General features: G+C 44.4%; 1 protein-coding gene across 2 annotated transcripts in view; it reads left to right on the top strand.

Annotated features, from left to right (window-relative positions):
• Nucleotides 1–16,371, top strand: part of LOC308108432 (plasma membrane calcium-transporting ATPase 1-like) — a 102,169-nt gene extending 85,798 nt beyond the window's left edge. For both annotated transcript variants that reach the window (XM_080461336.1, XM_080461337.1), the window contains exons 16-21: nucleotides 386–577; nucleotides 3,849–4,062; nucleotides 4,164–4,375; nucleotides 5,011–5,118; nucleotides 6,966–7,148; nucleotides 15,347–16,371. In XM_080461336.1, the coding sequence (XP_080317462.1) occupies nucleotides 386–577; nucleotides 3,849–4,062; nucleotides 4,164–4,375; nucleotides 5,011–5,118; nucleotides 6,966–7,148; nucleotides 15,347–15,592 (1,155 nt within the window). In that variant the 3' untranslated portion in view covers nucleotides 15,593–16,371. The remainder of the gene's footprint in view (nucleotides 1–385; nucleotides 578–3,848; nucleotides 4,063–4,163; nucleotides 4,376–5,010; nucleotides 5,119–6,965; nucleotides 7,149–15,346) is intronic.
• Nucleotides 16,372–17,803: the final 1,432 nt, after the last annotated feature.

Here is a 17,803-nt window from a genome sequence, read left to right as displayed (position 1 = left end):
CCATCCCTTCTTTTGTTGTTGTTTTTTGTCGATTCTGTTTACTTCTGTAGATGTAAATCTTAGAAGAAAAACAACAATTTACAAATAGTTAAAAAATAAAAAAAAAAATAAAAAAGCAGGCCACCTCAGGTGATGTCTTTTTGCATCTTTGGAGCTCTGTGATTCTGAGGAGTCATAGATACTACATTTTACCTCCATATATCCTGTCAACACCATTGATTTATTGCTGGTGTGGCTTTTTTTTTTTTTTTTTTTTTTTTTTTTTTCATGCAATTTATTTATTCTGAAATGAATACAAAGCAGCTCTAGTCTTGGAGCGTGGCCCCAGCTGCTGACTGGCTTTCTGAATGTCCCATCTGATCGCACCTCCTCTGCTTCCTGTCAGGGAATCGCCGGCACAGACGTGGCAAAGGAGGCATCGGACATCATCCTTACCGACGACAACTTCACCAGCATCGTCAAGGCCGTGATGTGGGGGAGGAATGTATATGACAGCATCTCAAAGTTTCTGCAGTTCCAGCTGACCGTCAACGTGGTGGCCGTGATCGTGGCGTTCACCGGCGCCTGCATCACACAGGTAAATCGCTGATCCGGCTCATCACGGATGGCCGAGTCTGAGTGGTGAGAATCGGGGATTTGTTGCCTGAAGATTATGATTTAAAGCAGTTTGGAGATTTTATAGCTTTTTTTTTTTTTTTTTTATTCCAAAAAATTATTGGACTTTTAAACAGCTCGTGAATAGAGAGCACTTATTAAGATAACAGTTTCATGAACATACTTTTAAACAAATACATGCAGATGCTTTATTGGTCTCTTTTAGAAAATGAAAGTGTTTTGGGGCTAGCGCCCTCTATTGGCCAGCCGCCACTGACTACATGTCTTCAAAGGGATATTTTTGGCAGTTTTGGATGACTATGACTCCACTAGCCCTCTAAAGCTGTTCTCTGGGATCTGGAACCAATTTAGCAGCAGATCCCCCATAGTTTGGAGGTGTTTGTCCAGCACATCCCACAGATGCTCAACTGGACTGAGATTTTGAGAATCCAGAGGCCAAGTCAACACCTTAAACTCAAGTTGTTCCTCAAACTATTTCCGAACGGTTCGTGTCTGGGCACATTAAAGAGGCCACTTCTATGACACATCGTAGAAGATCTGAAACATTGCTTCAGTAGATGATATGTGCCAAAGTAAACAAAGATTTAGCATGGATGGCACAACCTGCATTTTATTGAGCAGAACATTGCCTGAAAGCATCACACTGCCTCTGCTGAGTCCCTTCTTCCCATGATGCACCCTGGTGGCCTTCCATCCATCCACTTTCTGTGTTGGACAGGAGTCAGCATGGACACTGACTGCAGTGCAGCCATGCACATCCATATGCATCAAACTGATGTGTGTTCAGTCGCCTCTCTATAACCAGAATTTTGAGCTGCAATAGTTTGTCCGTTGGATCTGCCAGCCTGGACTCCCCTCGTGCATCAATGAGCTGACCACTGCACAGTGGGAAGCCTCCACAAGAGCTGCAGCAGTGCTGATGCTCTGACCAAGTCACTGAACATCAGTCAACTTGCTCAAATCGTGATGCTTTTTCCCTGCTTTTAACACAGACTGTTGGCTTGCCTGCTAATATAGCCCACCCACTAACGGCTGCACACGGAAAAGAGATAATCAGTGTTACTTACTTCACCTGTCAGTGGTCTTAATGCTTTAGCTCATCGCTGTGCGTGTTTTGTATCTGGAAACATCAGTACATCTCTGATCAAATTTCCTGAGAAAAAAGAAACGAGTCGTTTGTGATTTCCGTGTGACCGCCTCAGCGCAGCGAGTAGGCACGGCGGCTGTGTCACATTTTCTTTGTTTCATAATGTGTCTCTAATCAGGAAACTGAACTCCTGACACTATAAAGGAAAAATTCTCGGGGCTGTGCATTAATTGAAAGGCTCACAGCTGGCAGGACAGATAACTAACTTGACTACAGAGCGGAGATCACAAAGTAGGCTAAGATTCAGCCTGAAACCATGGCAACACGTCACCATCATAATCCTGAAATATAACAGGAACTCAGCAGGTCTGCAGTCTCAGCGCTGTGTTTATACGCGATGATCAGCCGGCGCTCGGCCACTGAAATGTTGGCACAGATCATTAAGAGATGATTTATGTCTTTGTTGTACAAACAGAGGATGGACCCAGCGGCGTGCGCTGGGTTTCAAAAGTGGAGGGGATTCAGAGTAATGTGTGTGTTTGCTGTGTTTGTCTCTTTGTTTTGCATTGATATGCATTTAGTTCAGACGCTGGAGGCATTTTAATTCAGTAGTTTATTGCGCTTACCTTGATCATGACGGTGTCGCCACCAATGTTCTTGTTTTTAACTTGTTGGGGTTTTTTTTTAGTTTTCGCGGGTTTTCAATCCAAATCATGCCTGGTATTGGGCTGAATGTTTTCCTTGGTTACTGGCTTCCTCTCCGGGTCCAAAGCCAGTACGAGCTTCAAGGCTCACTTCTTCCTCATCCAGCAGCTGTGAAGCGTAGCGGCAGTTTAGGTTTTTTTTGGTCCCTGCAGTTGAACCTTACTTCCACTGCTACTTTGCTTTTCTTCCAGCACAGTTTAGTATGCAGCGACACTGGCGACTCTCTATACTAGAGCAGCTGCTCACTCTCTCGTACAATCACACAAGTGCACACGGCACAGGAGCCAAGTTACTCAAGTAACTCAATGCGGAAGAGCGAATGTGAACACCTAAATAAGCTTACAGTTAGACTGTTTCAATACCCAGACAAAATGTGTTTTCATACTGGATGAAAAATGTGTCACCAAAGTTTATAACCATGCATGGAAATGACAGTCAATATTATTATGACCACTAAGTCTAATTATCCATCGGATTTTTGAATGGGTGGGTTAATGATGAGTGGAGGAAAGTACTTTGTATCTGCTCCTCATACCTGCTGAAAACTCGTCTGTACTTCAGTCTCTTGCAGAATAACAAGCCCCAGCTGTGCTGCGGGCCACTTCAAGTTGTTGATCAGGTCAACAATTCGACAACAAACTCGGATGTTATCGTTTTGATCGTCAGTTGCCTTTAATCATCACAGGAGCACCGCTTCCTGATTTAAAGAGGGCTCTTTGTTCCTCCTACTCCTCCTGGACCTGTGCAACTTGCAATCTGACAAAAGACAGTCGCTCCGTCATCCTCGTCTCTTCCAGTGTTTCTGACTGAGTTGTGTGTCTGTGTGTGTCTTTGCACTCATGAGCTACATGTTACCTCCGTTTTCTAACTTCCAAGTCTCTTGACTGACTTTGTGCTGACATCAACTAAACACGTAATAACTGTTAAGTATTGTTTTTAATAAAATGTTCATCCAGACATCCTCTGTATGTTTCACAGGACAAGTAAAGACTTGAAATATACAATCAGAACACCACTGAGAAGGAAGTGTATAACCTTGAAAACATCTGCAAATACATATTTAACTCATGGAAATTTTGCCCTGGATAAGCCAAGCAGCCTAAATGTGGAGCCCGTCCCTGAAAAACTTAGGAAAGCAGACATCACCATGAAGTGACTCTCGCTGTGTGTTCAGACTAAACATGATGCAATTTCAGGGAAAGCAAAGACACAAATTTGCTCGGGGTGATTTCAGAGTCTGGCACATTTAAAGCCACATGTCTCTAATTTCTGAACATGCAGGAGCAAGGAAATGGAGAGACAAAGCTTGTGGGGAATTATAGAAGCAAGATCAAAACCTAATTTATTGCCCATTGAATATGTATGCGTGTTGGCTCACTTACAGTAAATTATTACTCCCTCTCACCAGTGAAGCTGATGCCATTTGCCTCTCCGCCTACAGGACTCCCCTCTGAAGGCTGTGCAGATGCTCTGGGTCAACCTCATCATGGACACTCTGGCATCTCTCGCTCTGGCCACCGAGCCGCCCACCGAGTCTCTGCTGCTCCGCAGACCATACGGTCGTAACAAGCCGCTCATCTCCAGGACCATGATGAAGAACATCCTGGGCCACGCAGTTTACCAACTCGTCATCATCTTCACTCTGCTCTTTGCTGGTGACTGTAGCATCCAACACCTAACAAATCTGGGAAAGTGCGTGTCATACTTTGTGATATTGTGACATTATGTTTATTTTTTTTTCTCCTTCGGTTCTCAGGAGAGACGTTCTTCGACATCGACAGCGGCCGCAACACTCCCCTGCACTCCCCACCAACAGAGCACTACACCATCGTGTTCAACGTGTTCGTCATGATGCAGCTCTTCAATGAAATCAATGCCAGGAAGATCCACGGAGAAAGGAATGTCTTTGAGGGAATCTACAGGAACCCCATCTTCTGCAGCGTTGTGCTAGGAACCTTCATCTTGCAGGTAACTTCATCATCCTCATTGTTTAAAACCGAGATTATCAAGTCTTTATATAGGTAGAGTGATACAAAGCAATTTGCATGCATGTTCATACAGACATTCATACATACAAATGTGTTGGTGCAAGGCGATGGTCTTTATAAGAATCTTGATATTATATGAATTCTTCACTGCCTGCTGCAACCTTCGCTGAGTGAGTGAACAGCTGCACTGTAGTAGTATAGAGAGTAATAACTACTCGCTCATTCATATAATTGAGCAAATCCACACCGCTCAGAAGCCAAGATACGCTCGTGGCAGACTTGGTTGTGCTCCTCGTATTTGGAGAAAAACACTTTAATCACTTGTCTTGTTGTTTTCTGACTGGAAATTACAGCATAAACCAGCTGAGTATAACTTTTGTAGCGCCTTGATTCTTTTGTTATTTAATGAATCAGGGCAAACAAAGTACCGATGACCAGTGACAGCTTGCAGATAATCGCTGTAGGTTTGAGCTTCTGTTTCTCAAAGTAAGAAGTAGTGAATCTGTTTAGAAGTATTTTCAGCAGCAGATTCATCCACATTTAAAGCAGTTTCCTTTGATACCAAACCTTCTGAGTTTACTTTTCTAAGATGTTTTTTTTTTTTTTTACTACTAGATCATCATCGTTCAGCTTGGAGGGAAACCGTTCTCCTGCACAGCTCTGACTATTGACCAGTGGCTGTGGTGTGTGTTCATTGGCGTTGGAGAGTTGCTGTGGGGACAGGTGAGATCGCAACCGCCGGCGTCTGTCTCCACTCTGGGCAAACAGCCCAACATGAAACACAAGCTTGACTTGTGAGTACAAACGGCGCGTACCGAGCGGAGGATAAATAGGTGGATACACGAGGTCTGTGGCAGCAAACTGTTGCCTGTCACACTCGCGCTGCCGCAGCGTTGCCATCACGACCATTGCCATGGTAATGAGCTCCACACATGAAAGCAGCGCGACTCCTGTTTACGAGCACAGAGGGAAAACAAACCCAGCATGTCGGTCCCTGTGTGGATACACGAACACACACACCGTCACATGCGTGATCGTGGTAGGTAACACGCAGGGGCTTGGAAAAGCATACGTTATCCAGAAAACAAAAGTTGTTGTTAGAAGCAGAGCGGGGTTCATTTGGAGGGCAAACACTGAGGGGAGCGAGACAGGAAGCTGCTGACAGAGGGACTGATCTGAGGTCTGTGATTTATTTTAGAAGTAACGGAGCAAGCGAGCAGAGGAAGGTGACACATATAAAAAGCTGATATGCAGCTGCGGCTGGCGACTGCTCTATCTTTATTGACAGAGAGCAAACAGTCCAATAGCAGCCATGCAATAATACAAGATAAAAACAAAGTACTGCACGCCTTATTTCAGGAAAGTGGGAACGTTGTACGAAATGGAAGACAAAATCCATCAAAATGGATAAAAAGAAGTGAGCCACCTTCACCAGCTCCTCTCAGTGTGAAGCGGCTCCAACAGACGGCACTCCTGTATGGCCAGGGTGTAGTTTGTCTGGAAGATTGGGTGGATATCACCCCTCTTTTTATATATTACTTCCTTTTGGATGAATTACTTCCATCATGGAGATCGATCAAATCTATCCTCCTCACTGCACTGGACATAACATTAAAGCATTTTAAAAGGGAAACTGCTTCTTAACTCCCTTGTGTTTTGGATTTAATAACTTTCAAATTCAAAGATATTGTTAAGCAACTGTTAGGATTGATAGACCTGAATAAAAATGAGTTTTTATATTCAGCGTACTGTCAGACTTGTAGAGATAATTTTGTTGTATCATGTTTACAGGATCTTTTTATTGAACCAATATTGGTTTTACTTTTACTTATTCGCTGTATTATTGTGATATATATTTTTTTTAGAATTTACAAGAAAAGAAAAGCATGGGTACCATACCCTGGGAATGGCCGACCGCCTCATGAACAGAAAACAGATTTTTACTGCTTTTATTCCCAATGTCCCTCTGTAATCATCACCAAATGTTCATGTTCCACTCTGACACTCTGAAATATCCTCCGGTCAGTCAACGCCACACAAACGTGCCCCTACGTAAATCAAATAACACTGAAATGCATTGAAGTTTTTCATAAGCACTTTACAACACGTTTAAGCAAGCCAGCAAACTCAAAAGTGCAACTCGTCAAGGCTAAAACAGGAATGTTCACCCTCGACTGCAGGGCCGCTTACCTATCTCACGGAGATCAGTAACACAAGGGGAGAGGTAAGGGCAGTGAATGAATGGGCAGTGTCGCACTGTAATAAACGTCGGGGGACAAACTCAAAATAAAGTTCCACTTACTGAATCGGAAGCCCAACCTATCAGGTATTAACTAGAATAAATTGAAATAAAATAAACTTCATAATCATCACAGCAACTAATGTACATAATTGGCCCTGTTACATCGGGATGGTAAAACTGTAATGCATCTAAATCTGGTGTTCAATATCCCCGTTCTCATCAGTTCCTTCAGATTAAGAGCTTTGTGACCCGAACCGAGCGCTGCAGTGAAAATGAGGTCAGGAATCAGGAGATCAATCCCTGAACATATGTTTTCGCTCTGCTTCAGTTGATCTCGGCCATTCCCACACACCACTTGAAGTTCCTGAAGGAGGCGGGCCACGGCATCACGAAGGAGGAGATCCACGAGGAGGAGCTGACGGAGGGCGCAGACGAGATCGACCACGCCGAGATGGAGCTGAGGAGGGGCCAGATCCTCTGGTTCAGAGGTTTGAACCGCATCCAGACGCAGGTACGATCACCACAGCTTTCCACGGTGCCACCAGCGCACACGTCTGGCCGTACTGCAACGTTTCACCTAATGTTTGTTTGAAATGACTGCGTGTTTCTGAAAGTAACCGGCGACCCAAGAAAACGGCCGTAGCTGTTGTAGCTTCGATGCCTCTGGGAGAAAAACATGAGTGTTTAAGCCATGCGGTTGTTGTATTTCGGTCATTCTAACATTGATGTTGGGTGTTTTCTTTGTTTTTAAAATATTAGACTAAACTTCCTTCCCAAAGGTCGATCGCTCGTCCTTCACCAAAAGGAAGGAAATAAAGAGAGCAGATATCCTTGACTTCCATCTACATCAGCAGTTCAGAAGCCAACCTTTACAACGTTAATGTGGAAAGTCTGACAGACTTTAAAAACAGGAGACCTCTCACATTAAGAACCCTTTAAACTATTTCTGTATTTATCTAGATATATTATATCTATTATTTATAGATCTGGATATTTCAATAAGTGCATAAGCTGTAAATATCATTGTATGAATTTTATTGTAGGTAATTTATATATCTCAAAGAGTAATTTATTTTATCCTTCATGTCTTTAAAAATGAGGGTTGCTGGTAGCTTTATGACGGGACGGTCATAAATAGATATTCAGTTCCTGTTGATGGTGCGGACCAACTCATATTTTCCGATACTGTATAATAACATCCTTATCGACTGTTATAAAAGTGTCCCAGCGCGGTGGTAAACTGTGACGCCGGGCTGCTTTATTGTCAAGCTGAGTAAAACTTTCCAAAAGGTAGTTTTCTGTTGCAGTTTACAGTTTTAAAGGTGATTTATATTCCTACAGCCTCGCGTCTCCTATTAATGTTTGTATGTTTGATCCAGACTGCAGCTGCAGCTGCAACACTCTCTGCTCCCGCATTAAAATCAAATTCACACAATCAAAGCTGTACATTAAAGTTCAGCGTGACACCTGAGGGGCACTCAAGTCGTCTTCTCTGCAACCGTTCTGCTCTTTCACTCATCAGTGTGTGAAGGGAAAACTAGATTAAACACACACACACACACATACACTCTCTCTCACACACACACACACACACACACACACACACACTGCAGCTGTTGTCCACTTAATTTCACACTCTGCTGCAGAGCTTCAGAACAGAGGCACTTCATTAAAACACAGAAATTAAATACGTCAACTAGTGTATGACTAAAAGCTCACTGGATATTTGCATGAGTCGGTAAACTAAAAAGTCGTTTGGCGTGTTTGAAGCCCATATTTGAGGTATAAAAATGTACTTTTAAATAGTTGTTGTATGGAAGAGGAGGAATGATGTGGAACCAGTGATAAGATGCCATAAAAATATTTTTTTTCTAATTAAAACATTAGCACTATGAAGCACACACTGAGACATTTGGTTATTTTCTTGCCTAAGTTTCGCTACCCGGTTTTGGTTTTTGCTGTGCAGCATTTCCTTTTTAGTTTAACAGCACCTGACCAAAGACCAGCACAATCACCTTGGGGGGAATAAAACTAACGATTTTACTTCTCAACAGGAAGCATCATTACAGTTCATTCTTAGCAGATGACATGAAGCAGTTACTCTCAAGCTGAACTTGAATTTACTTGTTTTACTTGCTGGTTAATGGTGGCCAAATGTCAAAAGGCTCCCATGTTTAACTCGGCAGTAAACAGCTGCAGTTACTTGTAAGTAAACGAAGCGTCACAAGTGAAAAAACAACTTCTCTGTTTTACTTCTAAGCTTCGCTGGAGTGGTTTGGTCGGAACTCCGTTCTGGATTTGAATCTAAAGGGGAAGGTGAAGTCATTTCTGCGTCTCCTGTACACGATCTGGAAGCTGAGGAATTCAAATTAAGTTAAATCTCCTTGAATACCTTCCAAGTGTTTCCTCATTCAGGAGAATCTCAATCTCCATTTCGTGATCCCTATCGGTGCTCGCTGCAAGGCGAACTCCTTTAGCTTTCCTATCCAGCACTTGGATCTGGACATTCACTTTCCCTGCAGACACTTCAGTGAGCCGATGTCTGACTGCTCCTCTTACTGCTTCACACGGCTGCAGTTTGCTCGGTACATGAGCAAAGTCACGCGAGTAAAACACTCTTCATATCTGTAGAGCAGCAGTGAACACTTCACTGAACTTGTTACATTGAGGAGATATTGCCACTGAAATCAGGTCAGAGTAACTTTGCAGTATCTCCACTCCCACCTGATTTGCTTGGCTAATAACTAACAAGAGAATGATTCAAATAATTTGGGTCAGAAAGTCGGTTCATCCAGGCTCCTTTTCTTGAATTGACTTCATAGATCACCCACTGCTGGAGAGCGAGTTCTCCTCCTCCTGCAGGATCCCGGTGCTCACTGAGCGTTAGCATCTCCACAGGCAGGCCCATTCAGTCCCTGTGGGCTTCATTAGCTCCGATGCTAACACCCACCCACAGCACCAGCAGCCAACACACTCACAAACAAACACACACACACACACACAGGTAGAGAGGTCAGGTGTTTTCCTCATCCGCTGGGTAAACACGTCTGAATTATAATAATAACTAATGACTTCTTCTTCTTCTTTTGTCCACTACAGTTTCTATTTCACATCTGCAAGAAGCCTCGCTTCCCCTTATTCACACAAACTCTCTCCGTCTTGTTTTCAGACGTTTTGTTGTTTCATTTCAAAAGCACCGTTAGTATCTCTTGTAATCGCAGTGCTCATCTAAAGAGCATTTCTCCTCTAATTCTTTGTAAGTGGTGTTTTTTTTAATACCAGTGATTGTGAGAGGAAGAAAAAGAAAAACCTGATTAACGAAGCTTCGCCTCATGAATTTTCGCTGCTTTGGATTTTTTTTGTCCAAAACCAAAATTTTACTGTTTAAATCACTCTCATTGCTAACGCAGTGTTTCTGGGCTCCGTCAGCTGTGATTTTCAGAGAAGAAACTCTTTAAAAAAATAAATAAAAAAATCTCTCTGTTCAGCATTAAACCATTAAACTACAGACAGGTTGCAAATTTAGCTGCTTTAAAATGAGATGTGTCCCTCTGGAGACATTGGAGGCAGCAATTCCAGCTCGAAGAGATCAGATATAGTTTTTATACTGCCTGTGTAGCCAAAACATTACTTTCCTCTAAATTATAATGCTGCTACTAACTGCAGAATGAGATCAAATTGAGCTAATTTGTCATGTTTATAATTGGATTATCATCAGAAATGAAAGATTAGAACCCAGTAGTTAGTAGCTGAGTGAGAAGACCTTAAAATACAAAGGAAAAATTGAAATTTGAACTTGGATATATATTCAACAAATGCAGATGTGACTCCCACCAACTATCTGGGTCACAGGTTGTGATCCAGGAGCAGGAAGCTGCTGTTCGCTGTTTGATAATGACCTTGGTTCGACCCTCGTGCAGCGTCACTGGAGGACGCCCCGCCAGAAGAAAGAACCCGAAACAAAAGCCCCCGTCCTCCTGCGTCTCCCCACCGTCAGACACGCTGCAGAGAAAAGAAGGGGAGCGCGTTCTTTTCTCTCCGTGGCCGTGTATCTGTACTATCAGTCCGTCGTTCCTCCTGGGATGGGAGGATGAGGGGATGGAGGGGGAGGCGACAAAAAGGCTGCAAGCTAATTAGGTTCTTATCTCTCCACGCTCCTCTTCCTGTCCTCCTCCTCTCTAATCCTGGTGGGCAACGTTGTGCCGCTCAACGCCTCAACAGTCAAACACAGTGGGGGAATAATTGGTACAAGCAGCACCTCGCTGCCGAAACTTTATCAGTCGTTCCAAATGACACATTTCTCCTCTTCCTCCCGTCTTCACTCCTCCTCTCTCCTGTACCGTCAGCCCCGTTCTGAGGCTTTTTATTCCCTCGTTCCAATTGTCTTCCTCGGCCCTCTGTCGGTGGATTTTTCACGTTTTGTGTCTGAATAGATGACGGCTTTCCCTCATCGTGGTCCTCAGACTTCTCCTCGCTCCTGTAACCCCCCCCCCCCGATCTCTGCCTCATCCTCTTGTCTTTGTGTCCATCTCTCTCTCTATCAGCTCAGTGAGATTTTCTTTCTGCTGCAAGTGAGCACAGTGACAGTTATCCCACTGAAGGGTGGTTTGTGTGATTAAAAATTATGTTTTTGTGTTTTTTTTTGTTTTTTTTTACTTTCAAATTGAGACCTGAGGCTCCTCCACTTGTAACGGGATTTCTTTCTCCCTTCAGAGACGGCTGAGGCACAAATTAATTTTTTGCCTGTGATTATACCGATCTCCCCGGTCCTTAAAACGATGGCATCATCTGGATGAAAAAGAATATTTATTTTTTATTTTTTATTTTTTTTATTCATTCAGATCAAGTCCAGTAAAGTTTCTTCATCTAATGTGTTGAAATCTGGATGCTTGACATCGTCTGATACAGACCAATTTAATTTGACTGAACAATAAGCTTGTTTGCTTTGAGCAGCAAAGTGATGAACTCCAGCCGACTAATGTTTCCGTACATCTAACAATAAGTCCTTCATATTTTGTCACACTCCAGATCTTCACATCTTTGTCTGTCCTTTGTTTCTGAATAAATTGAAATGACATTAGGTTTTCCCTCCCGTCCAGCCTGGAAACCCTCTTTAACCTCCCCAGGAGTCTCTTCTTCCTCCCTGTTCTCCGTGTCTGCTCTTCTTGCCGTCTCTCTCTAACACTGTGTTGTGGCTGTCCTTCCTTCAGATGGATGTGGTCTATACCTTCCAGACGGGCCAGGCGGCGGTGCCCGGCGCCCTGCGCCGCCAGCCGTCCGTCGTCAGCCAGCACAATGACGCCACTGCCGCCAAAACTCTCTCTAGCCCCACCCACGTAGGGCTTAGCTCCTCCTCCTCTCTCACCAACTCGGCCGGGGCTCCGCCCGCCGCTGCTGCTTCCTCCTCCACTGCAGGCAGTGAGTCGGTGACGGGAGGCCAGCTCACGCCACACTCCACCGGGCCGGACCCCGTCTCTCTTTCTCTGCTCCACCTGCATGAAAGTCTAAACATTGCATGGTGCATCAGCGCTGCTTCTCTGGTCGGCAGGCGTCTGCATGTCCTGAACTCATCACATATCTCCCATGGAAAAAGTTTAGTTAGAATAAATATTGTTTTAGGGTTTGTTTGTTTTTTTTACACAAAGTAGTCAGAAAAGTTAGATCCTTTCCGGACAATTAACTTTTTTCTTTTTCTTTTTCTTTTTTGTTTTGATTTGACGATTTGTTGAAAAAGACAAAAGGGCAGCACACAGTGTGTGTCTGCTAATGTGCATCATATATAAAGACCCTGACAACAACTAGATTTTCTGGAGTAAGTATTGACGAGAAAGACGATGTACTTTATATTCATAGTAACTTAAAAAAAGAACATAAAGCAGAATTCATTGAGATATAGTTTGACAAAGCAAAAAGGAGTGGGACGTTAACGTCACAGTGAACGTGAAGAAATAGTTTTTTGTTTGTAAAAAAAATAAAATAAAATTTGCTCATATTGATGAAATTCCCAATTATTTACAAATACTTTAAAATCTCACTCCTGAACTCATTGTGCATTATATCTGTGCACAGTGTTGCAGCCACCCTGCTGCTGTTCCATAAATACGACGCAGGCTTGCAGAACGTGCAGAAACCTGAACTGTTTCCATCTCTGATCCTTCACCACCTTTTCCTCCATCTTAATCTCTTTGTTTCCTGTTTTTTTTCTTTTAATACTTTCATTCCCTCCCGCTTCTCCTCCCGCATGTTACGGAGATTTCTACTCTCACATGCGTCTATTAACCCTGATGAGACTTGCTGCTGATGAGTTGGTGAGCGATCACAGCTGTTGGCACGAGAAGCCGACGAGAAGCAAACGAGGCTGCGAATCCCTCCGATTCGTGACAGTGGAGGGAGGGAGAGAAAAAAAAATCCCTGTCCTATTTTCTTTGTTGTGTTTTTTCTTTTTTCTTTTTTTTTTTCCTTCTCTTTCCGACTCTTCTTCTCGGAGGCATCAGCCTGGTCACCGAGATAATTTTATGGGTTAATCCTGAGCAGGGTTAAATCTGTCAGGCTCAGCAAGTCTCTCATGGTTTAACAGCCCAGAGCTTTTCAACTGCCTGTGTGCGAGTGTGAGAGAGGTGGTTGCATGTATGCTCTAAGCTCCAGTGCTCTGCCTGCAGCTCTCCTGTGGTTCAGTAATAGAGAGCTTTGAACTGCAGGGTTATTAATTATAATGAAGAGAGTCTGCTGGTGCGTATAAATCAGTGTGATCAGCTGCAGCCTCTGTGGGTTCATCACACAGAAAACGACTTTCGGCAGGCAGAGGAGAGCAGCTAGAGGACAAACTCACTCTGGCTCCGAGTGGGATTCTAAATACTTAAGCAGCACGCACGTGTTGCATCGCTTCTCCCCAAGTGTGTTTACTGGATATCGCTTTTTCAGAACCACTACGGACACTGTGGCAGCCGACCTGGCAACGCGGCTCTCTGACCCGCAGCAGCCGCAGAACAAGAAGAATGTGGATTAGTTTGTAGTATTTATGCCGCCAGATTTAATTAACTGCTAATTTGTTCCAATGAAATATAAGAGCATTGAAGACGGCTCCCGTGTCATCAGATAGTTCCGCGTCCCAGTGGCACAAAGACCTGATCCGAGTGGAAAATTAAGAAAAATCCTCATCAGCGTTTGACGCAAGACGTTTGAAGTTCAGACACGATGGTTCTTTGTCTCATGGTGGACAAACCCGCTTGTTGAAGACAAAAAACTAGTTTGATTTGTGTCCCGTTGCAGCACAACTGCAACTTTACATCTGCCTAATCTGAGTAAATTAAGTTGATAAAGTAATGAATTAATATAAATGTTTTGGTCAAGTAGAAGTTTTACAATAAAATAATAAACTAAAACGTAATGTGTAGTGAAACGGAATTGGGATTAACATTTAATAAAATGATGGCATTGATTACCAGCTCAGCTCATTCAATAAAATACAAACTTTTAAAATAGAAATATCATAAAGCAAAATAATACAATAAGAAATTGACAAAAATTAAGGAATAAACCAGAGGAAACGTGTCCAAAAAAGTGCATCTTATTCAGTAATTTTAAAGTCGTCAGAGATTCTGCGAGTCTTCAAACTCCACGATAAACATCTGTGTCGTATGTAAAGGAAAACACAAATAGGACGTCACCTGTGAAAGGCCCAGACGCTTCATTCTGTTGAAATTCAGACAGTTTGATATTGAATTAAACATCTTTAAGGTAAATTAATGAATCTAAATAACATAACTAATATGATGAAATGGTTGTTTTGGTTTGGTTTTTTTTTTTACTAAAAGGGATTTTGGGGAATTCCCAATACTAGTATAGAGATATGCTGTTGGACAAAAGCTTAAATCCAAGATGCTGCATCCACATCTACCTGCTTTGTCTACTTTTCTTCCAACTTTTCAAAAAGCCCTTTTTAATTTAAAATGACATGACAATTTTTTCCCAATTCACTGTCGGAGAACCTGACATGACCTTTAACCCTCAAGACGTTCTGACACCAGCCATCAGTTTACACCTAAATAAATTAAAGGAGGTTCAACACGCCTGACTTCATTCAACGTTTGCAGAATTGTGGTTCCAAAACTCTGTGTGTGTGTGTGTGTGTGTGTGTGTGTGTGTGTGTGTGTGTGTGTGTGTGTGTGTGTGTGTGTGTGTGTGTGTGTGTGTGTGTGTGTGTGTGTGTGTGTGTGTGTGTGTGTGTGTGTGTGTGTGTGTGTGTGTGTGTGTGTGTGTGTGTGTGTGTGTGTGTGTGTGTGTGTGTGTGTGTGTGTGTGTGTGTGTGTGTGTGTGTGTGTGTGTGTGTGAGAGAGAGTGTTTTTGATCCACCTGCCTGTCGGCGAGTCGTTTTGGTTGCCCCTCCTGCATTCAGCTGCCCTCCAACATCATGTTGATATGCTTTTGACCTCGTTGTGTTGATGTTTTGTGAACATTTTGTCAACATGCCCACCGCGTTCCCATCCACCCGTCCTCCGTTCTGACTGAAGTTATGCTTTGTGGGTTTTTTTTTTTTTGTTGTTGTTGTTGTTTTTTTTGCACCTCCCTGCCCAGATTCAGACGCACGACCGCCATGTGTCCCATCAGCCCCCCTGCTGCCTGTTTTGACGTCACGCTTGCAGAAGAATAGAAGCCGTGTCTGGTGGAGCTGCTCGCTCTCTGACCACCGCTTTCTCTCTTTGTTTCCAGATTAAGGTGGTGAATGCGTTCCGTAGCTCCCTGTACGAGGGGCTGGAGAGCCCAGAGTCCCGTAGCTCCATCCACAGCTTCATGGCCCATCCCGAGTTCGTGCCCCTGTCCGAGGAGGAGGCCCGCATCCCCACCATCGAGGAGACCGGAGACGAGATCGACCCCCTCCCCAGCTCCTCATCCGGGGCCGGTGGAGGAGGGGAGCCGCCCTGCGCCTTCCCCCACGGCCATGAGTCATCCATCTGAGCTCCACCCTCCTCCTCCTCCTCTTTCCTCCCTCCTCTTCATCAGCATCTTCTGTCACCCCGCCAAGCGAACTGTCACGCTGAGGAGGGAAGTCATGACTCTGCTCATCCTGCACATACTTCACATTGTGTGTCGTCGTGTCCACCCCCCCCCCCCCCCCTCGCCCCCCGGTCATTCCTGCCACGTTGTGTTTTTCATACTGACTGTGGCGTCGTTCTGCCTGTAAGTCTTACCCTCCGCCGCCGCCGCCGCCCACCTGTGTCCACACAGGGCGGAGTCCAGCGTCTTCGCCGTGGAACACCTGTCCTCGTCCATTCATGGCTTTTTTTTTGTTGTTGTTGTTGTTATTTTGAAAGTTTTTTTTACTTGACAATCCCTTTGAAGAAGCTTTTAAAAGTTGTTGGGCTTCATTTTGCAGGACTCACAGCAGCATGTTTTGTTCTTTTCTCCCGTTCGTTCCTGCGTCCTCGAAAAAAAAAAAAATGGCACCGGACTTTACGAGTGCAGTGATTCTGCTGTACATATACGCTTCTGCTCTTCTTCACAGCTATAAGCCGGGTGTGGTGATCAGAATGAAGATTTTTAGGCAAATGCAAAATTGTAACCTTTTTAATTTTTATTTTTTTTCACAATGTTGGTTACGTGTTTGTTTTTTAATGAATCTTAATGGATAGCTGATTCAGACTAATGAGAATGTCTTGTGAGTGTGTGTGACACTACAGTCTTCAAGTTTAAACTGTTTAAAAAAAAACAACAAAAAAACAATGTTCTTCCCTTTATCATGTCTGTATGTGTTGTTTTTTTTTATTTTTGCTGCTGTGTTGCATGTGGAAGGACGGAAGGTTTAACCACCCAAAGACACGGAACGTGGCGGTATCCCGAGAGGGCTCTCTTTCACTGGGTGTCAGACTTCATCTCATCCAGTCAGGGTTCTGGTTCTCTCTGCCCCCCCCCCCCCCCCCCCCCCAACACTTACTCTAGTAGGATGCATGTTTTGTTTCTGTCGTGTTGAGTCGCATGAAAAAACTTGGGAATGAATACTTGGGTCTCTGTTTTGACAACCACGTTTGTTCGTCCGTTCAGAGCGACGCAGACCTCCTGTCTGCGGGGCCGAACGTCCGGTCGCCTCGGAAACGGGCTCATCGATGTTTGTCGCGGTCCGACGCGGCTCGCCCTCGCATACCCGTGTGGGGTTGGAAGCGCCTGGCGTGCCGCCCGGTGGCGCTGGTGAAATGAGGCCACGGCCTCGTCACAGTGACACTCGGCGCTCCGTGTCTGCCGCCGCCAGCCGACCTCAACCACTTTCAGCTGCTCGGGCCGGGATTGACGGTTCATCGTGTCGACTCTTTAACAGGCTGTTGTGAGATTAAAATCTATTAACAGGTGGAATTTATCTCGGTGGGCCGTGTCACTCCTACAGATGGAGCTGACCACGACGCAGGCGGGCTTTTATTTTACACGTTTAAAAGTTTGATCGCCACAGGGTGAGAAATATTCAGTCTTTTGCCTGTTTGAACGAACGACGTCAGCTGAAGCTGGTTGAGATCCGCTGGAGCAAATTTGGTCTCTTGTTTACGTCACAAACCAGGTATGATGAAGGAATTCAGTTCCTGCCAAATGGCTTATCGAGGGACTTTTTTTATTTTATTTTATTTTAATGTACTTTCTGTGAGTTTTAAGCTGCAGGTCGAGCGGAGGCAGCTCAACAGGAAACAGTTGGAATGAGCAACATCCACTAACGCTGACCTCCGGAGCCTCGCCTCCAGTGAAAACAGCCGAGTGTCGATGATGGTAACTCCAACCAGAATGGGTGGAAGACAGAAGCACATTTAAAAACACTCGTAATAATCTTGACCTTAAAACAGACGGGCTCAACGACGCCACCGGCAGACACTCGCTCAATGACTGCAGCATCGATGAGTCCATTTTGTGTCTCGGTGCAGGAGGTTCAGTTCGGCGAAGCTCCGAGCGAGGTCTGGACCGTCTGCCTGTGTTTAAAAGTAATCTTAGTACCGCTCCTGATATTTCTGTTCCCTCGTAACCGAATCGGGCCGTCGGCGGGACGGTCGTCCGTCTCTGCTCTGCTGGATTGACGAGTGACGGCGTGGCGCCGACGCTGAGGTTTATGGGAGACTGTCCATGTCACCAGTCGGCCCAGAAAGTTAAATCCACTGTGCCCCCCCACCACCCCAACCCCCCCACCCCCACCCC

The sequence above is a fragment of the Lipophrys pholis genome, assembly GCF_963383615.2.
Source record: "Lipophrys pholis genome assembly, chromosome: 4".
NCBI lineage: Eukaryota > Metazoa > Chordata > Actinopteri > Blenniiformes > Blenniidae > Lipophrys > Lipophrys pholis.
This window is presented reverse-complemented; position numbering and strand designations above follow the sequence as displayed.